The sequence below is a fragment of the Tachysurus fulvidraco genome, chromosome 17 (genome assembly GCF_022655615.1).
Source record: "Tachysurus fulvidraco isolate hzauxx_2018 chromosome 17, HZAU_PFXX_2.0, whole genome shotgun sequence".
NCBI classification, from domain to species: domain Eukaryota; kingdom Metazoa; phylum Chordata; class Actinopteri; order Siluriformes; family Bagridae; genus Tachysurus; species Tachysurus fulvidraco.
In genome coordinates, this window is record NC_062534.1 from 11639906 (window position 1) to 11654391 (window position 14486).

Consider the following 14486-nt stretch of genomic DNA (forward strand, 5'->3'; position numbering starts at 1 on the left):
CACACACAAAGAAGTGCAATAATGAACAGATAATGATGAACAAGCAATTTTTTTGTTTGCCTTTAAAAAGTTGTGAATAAAAGATAATATAATATAACAAATAATATAATAAATATAATATAATTAATATATTTAATTACACAAACAGATAACTGGGCAAATATAAGGAGTAAAAGGATTATTATTATTATTATTATTATTATTATTATTTAATTTATTGTTGTTATTATTAGTATTATTATTATTATAAATAATAATATATATTCTGAAAATGCATGCTAAAAATTATATTGATTTTGACTATATTATCTGTAAGTAATGCTTAAAATGTATGTCATATATATCATTACAAAATAAAGACTGGACAAACTTCACTTCAATTCTAAAAAGCATCAGAAATAATGGCTTCTTTTGCTAAATCAAACACAATGAGGAAGCTGATGAGAGTGAGAGGAGAGTAGAGGAGGAGGAGGCGAGATGAGGAAGGTCAGGGCTCTGTGTTCCCTGTAGGTGGGGGATGTTGTGGTGCAGCAGGTGGAGCACTGGGCTCACGTTTCTCTGCACAGATGGCAGAGGGGGCTGGAGAGAAAGGAGTCATGTGATAGCATCAGCTTTGTGAGTGAGGGGCTACAGGCCTGATTAGTGCGATAAAGCAGTCCCAGCTTGACCTCGTCTTGTTTTTCAGACCCCCCGAATATCCCTCATTTATACATACTGGCAATCTCACAGAGACATGCATTGGTAAGTCAGGGGAGAGGCTCAAGAAAATCAGAGAAAAGACACAGAGGCTATGAGGGTGTGCTCTAATCACAGCTCAGGTTGTGTCAGGCTCTTTGGGAGGTTATGAATCATCAATAGATAGCTCTTGCATGACCAAGTGTCATTTTGTTTGGTTGTTTACTTTTTCTTAGTCTCATGTACCCTTGTCTTCTCTTTTCCTCCTTCCACATCCCTCTTTTTGTCTTCTCTCCTCCTCTCTTTTGAGTGTACTCATGTCTTTAGTGCTGTTCTTTCATAAGTGGGTCACACTCAGGTCCCCATGGATCGCCAGAGTAAAGCATGCTGGGAAAGGAGAGGAGGAGGGTGGGGAGAGTGGTATAGAATGATGCGACTTTCTATATTCCAATAATCCAATCATCAGCCAGCACCCATGGGAGGACATAATCAGCACTCCCCCACCCCACGTTCACCCCCTACACAAAAACTATGCTAATTAGTACAGGCAATTCTGAAGCTTTGTTTTGGGCTTTTATCTTCTCCGCTCCGTCCCAGTGGACCCACCACGGCGTATCTTTAATCTTGAGTGTTTCCTCCTGCCACTGCATTTAAAGAAGTTAAATCCAAATTGCAGCACATGATTACCAGGATGTGGCCTTTCTTGATGCCATTAGGACCGACCCATCCCAAGACATGCACTCATATCTATTACTTGTGACTATGGATCTGCTCTGCGATTGGGTAACAGTCCAAACCGAAAAGCTGTAAAACTTGACCAAAGCGAACCCTTATGAATCTATGTATCTGAAAAGCTGGAGCTCTGTCATGAAGACTGCACTGTTGCTTTTGAGCAATTGTTTCTTGTATTGCCTGTCACTGGTATTGGATGGGAAAAGGCACTGAGCCTCTGTCTCGTGTGTGCCGTGCCATATGGCTAATGGCAAACCTGTGCGGCAATTAACAGCCCTGATTAATGAAGAACAGCCTAATCACAGACTGGTAATTGTGCCTCTATTGCAGTGCAGGCTCAGCAGAGGAGCTCAGTAACAGACGGCGGAAGGAGCGAGTGAGAAAGAGAGCAAAAGAGAGAGAGAGAGAGAACAGAGGAGTCTGTTTATAAATTTTGTGTTTTCTTTTTTGGCTTATTATGAGAGACTCAGAGTGAGACACAATAGAGACAAATGAGGAGGTCTTTGTGTGTGCTTCTAACACATGCCTGCTGGACCTTACAGGCTTGTGCCTGTTCCAGTGGGGTCACATAGCACAGAAGGTAACTAACCAAAGAGAGCTCAATGTGTTTGTAGAAGTGCATGGCAATATTATTCTTTGTAATTATTTTGCTTAATGGAAGGAGTTTGGAAAAAAAAGAATTGGCGGACAAAGCAAGAAAATCACACTGTTAAACACTTTTAAACCACCAATTAAAAATTGGCTGAAGAAATTCCACAATGTAATTACACCTATGATTTTTATTTGTTTGGAATGTGTGGAGATGCATAATCCAACTAAAAGCATCAGTATAGGATTTCTGAAACCTCAACAGCTACAAAAGTACAAATATCAAAATACTAGCATGAATGTCCCTGATATTGAAAAAGGCTGTAAAGTTTCACCTCCACTAATTACTATCTGATGCACTGTGCTATGATGAAAGATTTCATCAATAATTACAAACTCTGATCAGCCATAATATTAAGACTTTCTGCCTAAAATCGTGTAGCTTCCCTTGTGCTGCTAAACAGCTCTGATCCAGAGGTATGGACTCCACAAGACCTCTGATGGTGAAATGTGGTATCTGGCACCACAAAGTTAGCAGTAGATCTTTTAAATCCTGTAAGTAGACAAGTAGTAAGACTTGTTTGTCCAGTAAGTTCTACTGATGCACAGTCCAAAATTTTGGGGATTTGGAGGCCAAGTCAACACCTTGTCATGTTCCTTAAACCATTTTTTGCAATATGGCAGTGTGCATTATTCTGCTGAAAGAGGCCACTGCCACTAAGGAATATCTTTGCCAGGAAGGGCTGTGTGAAGCAGTCTGCAAAGTAACATATAATATTAGGCATGAATACCTTATAAGCAGCAAGAGCAATGTCAGGGCTAGTGTTAGGACACTTTTCTGTCCTAACCAGCATTAAAGCAATTCAGCAATTTGTGTTACAGTAGATCTTCTGTAGGACTGGACAAGCTGGGCTCATCAATGACCGGTGGTTCCCTGGTTGACCTAGCTTAGGCCACTTTTGATAGGAATTAACAACTGCATAGAGAGAAAACCTACAGAGACCCAGTCCAGCCAACACATCTTGTCCCTTGTCAGAGTTGCTCAGATCCTTACACTTGCCCATTTGTCCTGCTTCAATTTTATTCACGTAACCTGTCAGTGTTAGTCATGGCTGATTAGTGTAAACAAAAATTTCATTTGTAAAAAACACTAGCCCTGACAGCCTTACAAAATTTATAGTGAATGACCACATACACAAAAAATAATATTTAAATAATATGACAAATGCAATTTCTTCCATTAAGAAGGTAGGTTACTTAAAGCAGTGGAAACCCTAAATACTGTAGTATAGGGTTACAGAAAGTATAGGGCTTTAGAAAAGATTTTTTGAAACTTTAAAAAGACACCCTATCACACAATACCAAATTTTAATTGAAATAACAAACAAACAAACAAACAAACAAACAAACAAACAAACAAATAAATAAATAAATAAATAAATAAATAAATAAATAAATAAAAAGAAGAAAAATATATTTTTTTATTTCATTATCTCAAGTTTCTTAGTTTTTTTTTCTTTATCCTACTTAATGTTTTGGCAACAGTCTTTTTGTTTAGTTTATGCCAATTTGCCATTAAATGGATATAAAAAGAGAGAGAGAGAGAGAGAGAGAGAGAGAGAGAGAGAGAGAGAGAGAGAGAGAGAGAGAGAGAGAGAGAGAGAGAGAGAGACAGAGCGGAAAAAGAGGGCCCCTGCTCCCTCACATGCTTCACTGTCAAAACTCAAAGCAACCTGCATTCATTAACAGAGGAATAACATGAAGATTCTCATTGAGTAATGAGTTTTTCCTTGTCCTAATTAACCAAGCATGAGTAGGATATTTTTAGGAGAAAAACTGTGCAAATGCTCTCTACCTCAGCCAAAAATAGATGAGAGCCCATCTCTACAACCTAGTTTTAAGTGCAATGAATTCATCTTTTGATTTTAATTAAAGGTGCATGCCTTTCTCTGACTCTCCCCTCCCAGAGCAGAAAGTGGTTGACCTGGATAGAGATGGAGGATGAAGCGAGATATATATATATATATATATATATATATATATATATATATATATATATATAGAGAGAGAGAGAGAGAGAGAGAGAGATGTGGATGGACACTGGACCTTTAAGTTGGCTGTATTGAGGTGCATCCTTCCTTCATTTCTCATCAATCCTCTACTCGTTCCCCATCACAGAAAGGGTATACAAAATGTACTTTCTCAGGTGTATCTTTCTAATAACAGTAACAACAGGTTAATTAGGTCTACCGTCACTGGCATCAGAATCCCAGCCTCTGAGAGTAGAAGCTCTGTTTGACATTTTGGCAACTTCATAGATAAAGCTGTATCTGTTTGAAGAAGGAAACTTTAAGAACTGTTTGGGTAGAAGGGCCAGATCTTCCTGATAAGACACAGGCTGCTATGACCTATCTGGACCTGTTTCGGACAGTGATAAATGACTGGAATATGCCTGAATGATAGCGTAGATGAAAGTAAAATATGCAGGACAGCAGACTCTCTCAGCAGACTCTCTCAGGAAAGCAGACTCCACTTTTATATATAATACCCACACTAATGCATTACTTTTCTCTAAACATGTAGTCCTATCTCTGAAAGTAAAAATAAATGCAATTATGAAGTGCTTAATTTGCAAAAACTTTTTTCTATTTGGTATAAAGTAAAGAACATAGATAGGTTTTTCACAGTAAACAGAAATGTGTTGATTAATGTTCATGGTACGTTAGAAAAGCAGTAAAAGTACAGAAAGAGTAAAGGGTAATGTTATGTTGGAAAATTTCTTTCAATTAGCTAATGCTAAGCAGGAAACCCTGAGATCTGTGGACATGCCCAGTGTTCAGTTCAGTAGAGATCAATGTCGTTGTGAACCAAGGGTGAGCACACAGGTTTAAAGTGTATAGTGGTGAATGTAATAGAGAGAAGAGAGAAAGATGTCATACCTGCACATGATCTCATGTGTCAACAGCACCCGGCACATCTCTGGATTCTTGTCTTGACCTTCATAAATAATAGGCTGTGGGGAGTGAAAGAAAACATTGTTCAGTAGATGCAGACAAGTTACTCCCCCCCCCCCCCCCCAGTACGGATACGGTGCTTGTAAATATGCAGAAAGGTTATGACTAATGTCTGGGGTTAAGAGAGTGAACAATGGGAAGAATTGCGTTTATACTGGCACCATTTCTCTGAAACAAAACATTACATGAAACATCACACCAAACACAAAACCACATATCTCCACACTATTTTTCTCTCTCACACCCACACACAGTCTTCTACAAAACTTAATGTGAACCTTATTCCATCTGGCAGAAAGCTTTCACCAAATGACCGCATGTGTCATGGGAATGAACTGGAGCATTCCAGCATCCCGGGCTTGGGACATGTTGTTCTGCCTGCTGTGTGCACAGAATTACAGAGACCTCCCTTTATTACAACTAATCAATCCATCACAGTGGCACAGTGCATTGTGGGAAGGCTTGAGTTTTGGAACAGTATGGAGGGAGGTCCATATTTGGCCTTGCCAGGTTCTCAGTGGGCCAATTAATGCCCATTTTACCACGGCTGTGGAAAATTGCTTCAGCACGCAGCAGGCCGAAAGGATGTTGACTCATGCTAAGCATCTGCTTTAAAATTTCATTCTGAGTATAGAAGACTTTAAACTTTTAATCAGTATGAATCCTGTATATATCACAAATTCAGGAGAAAAGGTGGGCTCAAACAAAGGGGATGCAATCAGTAAAGCTACTAATGTAGTTATTTGACATTCATATTTTAAGGTTTTGGTGTGCTTGATTTTATCCAATCAAATGTTTATGATAATTGGTGACAGTTTTACAAGTGGAATTACATTTGTAAAGTGAAGATGGTGGTAAAAATGATCTGAGTTCATTTCCACAAGAATGCATTTGAGAAACAAACTGCAGGCAATGTTATCATTCTATCATACCTTCCTGTTCGCAAGACGAATTAAAATAAGGCTCTGAAAACTGGTTTGATGGCTGGACATCACAGAGTGCTGTGTAATAGAGGGCACCCTACAAAGGCATCTGGCCGGAGTTTCAAACCCTCAGGGAAATGTGCTGAAGTATTCTTGGATTATATTGAATTATAAACATGGAAGATGTTTCAGCCCCCAATTATTGGAGCACCACACCCTGCTTGTGTGTGTGTGTGTGTGTGTGTGTGTGTGTGTGTGTGTGTGTGTGTGTGTGTGTGTGTGTGTGTGTGTGTGTGTGTGTGTGTGTGTGTGTGTGACAGATTTTTGCTTGAATTTGTCTAATTTCACCTAGAATGAAATTGCTGAGTGAAAGAGTGTGGATGCGTATCTCTCTCTCTCTCTCTCTCTCTCTCTCTCTCTCTCTCTCTCTCTCTCTCTCTCTCTCTCTCTCTCTGTGTGTGTGTGTGTGTGTGTGTGTGTGTGTGTGTGTGTGTGTGTGTGTGTGTGTGTGTGTGTGTGTGTGTGTGTGTGTGTGTGTGTGTGTGTGGTGAGCAGTTGGGCTGCCAGACTGGAGCATAGCAAGCCATCTGGCCAAGTCAACACTTCATCCAAAAAACCTCAGCTTTGTTTCCACCCTTCCATTTCCACACAACATGTCCTTCACAGCCATGAATCACTTACCCTAGCCCAAACATACATACAAACACACACACACACACACACACACACACACACACACACACACACACACACACACACACACACATACACACACACACACACACACAGACGCACGCACATGCACGCATGAGCAATAGCCGTTAACGAGAAACGGTTCCTGTCACAACTGTACAAGCCTTTTTCAATTAGTCCCCAAAATCATTTCCTTTGTATTTAGTTATGTCCTATTGTTACAGCTGGAGGACGTTGCTGATCAGGAGCATGCGTTTGGTTTCTGCATTGTGGAAATAAGGGTCAAGGTCTTCTAAAAGTGTGGTAGCATGCATCACTGTCTGAGCCAAAGCTCTGACCCTCAGGCTCTCCCAGAAACACAGAGGAAGTACTAGAACGTAGGGCAGGCCATATAGATACAGACACGTCCTCTACCTTGCCATACATTCATTTAATAAGTAATGTCTTCCATTTATCACACAAGATGCATCTAACAGACTTTCATCTAACATAACACTACCTTGTGCATAGTGCTAGGAATAACACCAAAAATAGTTTGTCAATTTTTCCTCATATGTCTTGCTCAGTATACCAAAACAATGACTGTGTAACCTTCTGAAGGTGTACCTTCTCACCTGAGACATCATCTTTAACATGTCAATGAAATGCTGAGTCTTTGTAAGTCAATCCTGACTTACAAAAATGCTACAGTGATATGCTAACACTTAGCTGCATCGGAATCAACTATTTATTTAATTCATTTTTTTCCCAACAGGCTAAAGGACCAACAATACAAGCCCCTTCACACTTCCCACCATACTGTAAGGTAGGTTTAATTACTCATTTCTTTGGAGACTCCTAATTGTAAACATCTAAATAATTGCATGTTAGTCATGTTATCGTTTTGTGGCAACAGACCAAGCACAGGAGTGATTCATGTCCATCATCAATTCCAAACAAGAGATTTGTGTAAGTTTTTTGCACTAGTGGAACATCACATTAATGCCATCACACTTCAGATCTCTAATGAATGGAAGCATGAGGTTTTGCCTGGTCTATCTGAGAATCAGTCATTCTCTGGGAAACTTTGGCATAGTGAGAGCAGCTTAGTCTTTTCCTCAATACACATTTTCATTTGGAGCTCTGGCTGAGCTCTGAAACATGCAAACACACACACAACCATAAGCAACAGGGGAGTTGGGGTGTACCTACCAGCTCTGGCCTAGAGCTGTGTGAACAAAGAGCTCCTTAAAGAGGCCCGGGAAAACATGGAACATGCATGCTTGTCGCCAAGACTTCTGTGAATCTTTCATTAGGCCCTGACGCAGCTTTTAATACATATTTCATTTTGCGCAAACCTCGCTTCATGTCTCATTCGCAGTCCGCCTCCATTGCCTTGAAGTGACAACTATATCTGAGGCATGTAAACAATTCAGTAGAAATACATGAAAACACATTTCCCTCTTTGTTAACGTCACTTGCAAACATGTCAGGTGCAGAGTGTGACGGCATGTGTATGGGTGATTTCCCTTTGTTCTGTGGCTCAGCTGTTGAGAAGCAGAGAGAGAAAAGCAGACAAAGAGAAAATGGGAAGACCCTTTTCCACTGTCTTTAACAGGTATGTCTCAGACTTAAGCACTGATCACAAATATGGCTTGTCAACCTGACACCTTCTGTTTCTCTCTTGTTTCCCACCGGCTTGCTGAGAGTGTGTTTGGGAGCAGGTATGTGATGTGGTGCAGTATGTCAGACAGAACAGCTTTACACAGGTTTATCATATTTTGCTGTGCCCAAGTTGCCATCCTATCATTATTTTCCTTATGTCATGTCACTCTTCCACATGTACTCCACACACTCGCTCCATTGCCAGTGAGTGATTCTCAGGAGGCAGCTCTCACCCAGTGCTAATGAGAAGTGCATGTCGAACAACTCCATAAACCTGCTATGTAAGAGTGGCGCACTGTTGGGACGAAGCCAGACTGCAAGAGCCCACTGGTTCTGTAGCCAGTCTGTACCGAGTTATGGCCTTTTAATGGGATGTTTTAAACACATCGCAACGCCTGAGTCTTACCACAACGTGGTTAGGGGAGAGCTCAGAGAAATGAGTTTACAGACAGATTCAAGTTCCATCATAAGCCAAATTCCTAGTCTTTATGTGATGGAGGATGGAGCAAAAACACAAACACGTTAAAATAATGACCAAACCATAGAGGGGGCAATAACGAAAAATGTGAATGATAAGAATTATATAGGATATAGTTATAATATAATATAATTCTTGACCTATAGCTTTCCTATAAACCTTCATTTTGTTTGTTGTAATTTATTTTGTTGTTTATTAAGAAATTATTACTAGCCTTAGGCTTTAGTTCTTGGAAATGAAAATAAGTTTTTTCAGACTATAAATTACTCAGTTAGACCATTGACAATGGGCCGATCAATATATTTGTACAAATCATGCTGTGATTTTTATTTCAGATAATTCTTTCATATGTAAATCTATAAATTGAGGCAAAGCTTAGAGAATGGGGTCCTGTGAAACTTACCTATACAATATATTTGACTTGACAAAACCCTAGGGACATTTCAGAGGTATTTTATATGAACATGGCATCTTTGATACCAAATTATGATGCACTAACCCTCTCTCTCTATCTCTCTCTCTCTCTCTCTCTCTCTCTCTCTCTCTCTCTCTCTCTCAGTGACCGCCAGATCATTAACAGGTATTGTGGTGGTCTACTGAAACACCCGTAAATCACACAGTGAAATATATGCTTGGTTGGGACAGCAGAGGTGAGATAAATGGCTTTTTATTGAGGGCCGCCCTGAAGTGAGGAGTGGGCCCGTCTTTCAGCCTCTGTATTTGCTCCTCCAGCATAACACCCCTGGTTTTCACCTACATATAAATCTGCCTCACACACACACACACACACACACACACACACACACACACACACACACACACACACACACACACAAACACACACACACACATACACAGCCACACCTACACCCTGGCAAAAATAATTATCGACAATGTTATCTGGTTTAAAATACTTAAAAAACACAATATCTAAAATGTATAATTTTCTAAATATAAAATATAATTCTTATTGAATTTTTCACAATGTGACACTCTTAAATATTTAGGACTGGACTTTTTTTTTATTATTATTAATACAGATTTTAGTGGATTATGAAGTGGCCATTCTAAAGTGAACAGGTGGTCTGAGTGATCAGGCCTGCACAAAAATGCACACAATTACCATTTTTCTACATGAACTTACAAATTTTAAAAGGTCAATTTCAAATTCAAGCTTTACTCACCTTAACATTTGGTTAATATTTAGTAGTAGTAGTAACAATAATAATAACAAAAATAATACATATAATTATAATAATAAATATATTATTATTATTATTATTATTATTATTATTATTATTATTATTATTATTATGCATGAGTGTTCTTTAATAACGACTATAATTGATGCATACGTACATTGAAACTAATACGAAATGAATGCAGATCCATCCTGGGAGTTTAAATGTTTAAATAATGTACACATGTAGTGAGTTACTATTTTAAAAAAAGTCTGGGTAACCAAATATGTCACAAAGGTTTCTAGCTAACTATAGGACAGTTGGTCATTGTTAGCTGTGTCACATACACACACACACACACACACACACACACACACACACACACACACACACACACACACACACACACACAGAGTGCTCACTTACTGACTGTACATGAAGTGCTAAATGTTCAGACTGTCGCTCTTTGGGTGTGTCAGAACTAAATAGTACATGCTAATTACCTGATAGTTTCACACACATCCACTCCACCAACAAACATGCAAGGTGACAGAAACGCATGTTTTCTCTCCAGAAGCCACATCTGCAGCTGGAACATTGCTAAAGTTTATTCTTTGTGATGTAACAAGTATTCTAATATTTATTTCTAAGTATCTAATATTCTATATCTTTTCTAGATATAGAATTGCCTAAATGCACTGTAGAAAATGTGCCATCTTACAAGATTTTTATCTGGATGTACACTTGTACCTGGAGAGCGATACTGCTCTTAGGGAAAAATGCACTATTTGTGCAATTCAAAGACGATCTGCACTTAGTTACATTCCATAGTAAATATATGGTGACTAAGAATACATACAAAAAAGTGACTATGCAAAAACACTTTTCAACAGATATCCACTTCCTGAGTACATGCAAACAGAAACAAAAAGCAGCAAGTGGGAGCATTCTGAGCACAGACTGTAAGGTAAAGTTTCAGCAAGACATTGCAATAAGGTAATGTGTCAGAGATGTTTGCCCTAGTGTGAACACACACTCTTAAAACATCAGTCATTTTAAATGCTTTCCCAGAGAAAGGATGTCATATTTAGACATGATTAGTTTCACACATTCCCCTAAGGCACACTATACAGCATAACTCCTAAACTCACTGCAGTGCAAACATATCAAATACTCCAAAACACATGCTCTCTCTCTCTCTCTCTCTCTCTCTCTCTCTCTCTCTCTCTCTCTCTCTCTCTCTCTCTCTCACACACACACACACACACACACACACACACACACACACACACACACACACACACACACACACATTTCTAATATTTCCTGATCCTTCGTCAACCTGAAACTGTTTTCTTAATATAATGCCTTACCTGTTTTGTCATGGAGTCAATCAATCGTACATAGAAGTCTTGTTCTGTCCTTATACCTGTGTGCAAAAGAAAAACATGTACTGAGTAAAACCCACCACAGGCAGATATTTATGCACTGCTACTGTATTCACAGATACATTTACAGAGAGAATAAAGCATGATAAGATTAAAATTATTTTACTTAAACTTAAAACAGAGTTTTAGAGACAACAAAATCACTATTATATAAGCGGAATCTGACAATTAAAATATTCCTGCTGTGCTGAATGAATTTGTACTTTTTTCAAAAAAATATTTGTTTTTTCCCCCTCAAAAAATAGGCTAAAACTTTTTTTTTCTTAAATTGTGCAAAAGAAACTAAACTCCAATGAGGAAGTTTATTTCCATCGCGGGGTTAAAGAGAGTACAGGAGAAATAAAAGGTGTATTTACGACAGCTGGTTTATGATTAAAGAAAAGGAAACGGCGACTTTAACAGTACAATATTATCTAAGATTATTCTATAACCTCGTTATATTTGAGAGTATACAAGCTATAAAATCGTATCTTTAAATTCGACGCCACAAACAAACAAACAAACAAAACACGACTAGAGCATTAACTTTCTAATTCAGTCTGATCTATGCCTTTTAATAACTTTTAACTAAATAAAAATTATAGACTTCTGATGCTGCTACTGAATCCTAAATCGGGGACTTTATGCGTCTAATGTAATGAGGTTAAGTAAACATTATTAGTAATGGGTCGGGGATACTGGCCTACTACTAAACGTGATTACTGCAAATAAGCTACATACAGGTTAGGTTTAGGTAAAATAATAATAATAATAATAATAATAATAATAATAATAATAATAATAATAATAATAATAATAATAATAATAATAATTTTAGTAACAACAACAACAATAATGTTAATAATAATTTTAGTAAAAACAACAACAACAACAACAACAATAATAATAATAATAATAATAATAATAATAATAATAATAATAATAATAACAGCACAGATTTAAACACTTACCGTTACTGTAGAGAAGCTGCAATTTGTAATGAATGCCATTGTTTGTCTTTTCACCGGTCGGTTCCTACACAAATAAATATAGATTTGTACAAACGATTTCCTCAATCCTGCAGCCAGACGCAGGTCTGTTCCCATGTGCTATAAATGTTGACTTGCAAGTGAAAATATATAAGATGAATTAAATTTTAAGTGTCATCCCAGAAAATACCTGAATTTTGTTAAATGAACATTACAGCGTGGTGTTTATTATCCAGTGCCAGTTAGACATGTGTATTACACACTTACTCACTTACACTTAATCACTTAGAACAAACCAGCACCAACACACTGGAGAAGGTTTAAACCAGAAGCAGACACATTACAGTTAAAATAAAGCAACGGATAATCATGTTACAGCATAATGAAATAAAAACGTAACACAATTCAACGCGTTCAAATTGTTATTATTTTCAGATTAAAATAAATTCACGCGATAGAATTTAAAAAGATTTAAAAAACGGTATTTTTATTTTTTAAAACATTGCACTGACCCCTTAATTCATTAAAGCTCGGTTAATTCTACAGAGACCTATTACGAAAGCAGCTTTTATTGAGATAAAAAAATCTGAGTTTGGCTAATAAATCAATAATGACAAACAGAGTCAGACTGCAGATCAGCGAATAGAGCTTTAGAATAAATCATTTAATAGAAGACAATATAATAGTGTTAAAAGGAGAAAATCCGCATTTCCAGCCATTTAATATCGCCTTTTATACTGACATCCATGTTACTCATTTAACAGTCAGGTGATCTGTTCATGCACCTTTAACTCTTTTAACATATCAACGTTTGGGTAATATTATGGTGCAAAATAAATGTCGTTTATGATGTGCATCGAGGAGGAAAATAAATAAGGGAAACACTTTAAATAATTGATTGTTTTGAAAACTTTCAAAGGCGCCAAGCCACATATTTTATTTGGGGATGAAAATAGCACTTGCCTTTTCTTTTTCGACAAATCCAACGAAAGAAGTGCGCTCAATCTCCACGGGCTGCCCCTGTCTGTCATACAGAGCCAGCACAAAGTGGAAGAAGTTGGATTTGCGCAGATTTGAAGGAGGCTGCTTCTCAAAGTGAGCTCGGGCCAAACCTACACCACTGCACGGGTAAAGAGAAGGGAAGAGAGAGAGGCATAAGGCTACACACAGCCTACAGGAAAACTGGCACACATGGCTCAATATAAAGATGCATTGTTTTAAATTTTACAATCATTAAATAAAACTATTTATGAAATTCTCTGTATGGGATATTTAGATAAGGTTTCTTCTGTAACCAGTTCGTTCACAAGCTTCCCATAATGCTGGAACTGTCAATATGATCAAATCTTTATTTCTTGTCATTAAATAGCTATTTAATTATTTACACATATTTACTTGAATTACTTCTCACTTTTGCTACGGAATTATTCCGTTATAATTCGATTTATTTATACGTTTTATTTCGATTCTTGACAACTAAATCAGCTTGTGCTTCAGATAGGAGTTTATAATTTACATGGAAGGTGTTATATATTTCCAGTTTTTGCTGGAAAGTGCAGGCTTATAAAAAGATGATTTCGGATAGTCAACATAAATTAAGAATCAACAGTTGTGTGAATTTATTTTCCATGTATTCTAATCTATATATAATATGGCAATGAAAATACGCTATATTTGTATGTTTACAGCTCGAATTCAACGAATGGTTCAGAGCGGTACAAAAATCAACACGGTCTTTCTTTAGCCCTAACTCTGTATTGCAGGAGCAAGAGGAAGACGCTGGCCGGCCTCAGGATGAAGATGTCAAACATGTGCACAAGGCACTGTGGTGTGGTCCCGCGACGCTGAGATGGGAAACAGGGAAATCCTCAATCATTGCCTTGGTCCCCCGCGCTCCCTGTCTTACCTCTGTGCGGCGGTGGTGGCGTCCAGTAGACCGGCTCCCTGCATCCAAGAGCGCACCGCGTTCATACCGCCGATCGGTTCCTCCTTCATGCTACTCCCGCTCCTCTGGATGCTCTCCTGAATCCCAAACATGAACGCGGACTTTTCTCTCCCTGTCAATCTTACAGTCCTCTGCTGCTTCTCTGTCGATCCGTAGGAGAAAAAAGATACAAATAAAGACAGAAAAAGCCAACTAGA

General features: G+C 38.1%; 1 protein-coding gene across 3 annotated transcripts in view; it reads right to left on the bottom strand.

Annotated features, from left to right (window-relative positions):
* ebf1a (EBF transcription factor 1a) overlaps window positions 1-14486 on the bottom strand; it is a 101974-nt gene that overhangs the window by 87026 nt on the left and 462 nt on the right. For all 3 annotated transcript variants that reach the window (XM_027135639.2, XM_027135640.2, XM_027135638.2), the window contains exons 1-5: window positions 14251-14486; window positions 13308-13464; window positions 12327-12390; window positions 11302-11357; window positions 4935-5008 (exon numbers count right to left, since the gene is read on the bottom strand). The exon at window positions 14251-14486 is cut by the window's right edge. In XM_027135639.2, the coding sequence (XP_026991440.1) occupies window positions 4935-5008; window positions 11302-11357; window positions 12327-12390; window positions 13308-13464; window positions 14251-14381 (482 nt within the window). In that variant the 5' untranslated portion in view covers window positions 14382-14486. The remainder of the gene's footprint in view (window positions 1-4934; window positions 5009-11301; window positions 11358-12326; window positions 12391-13307; window positions 13465-14250) is intronic.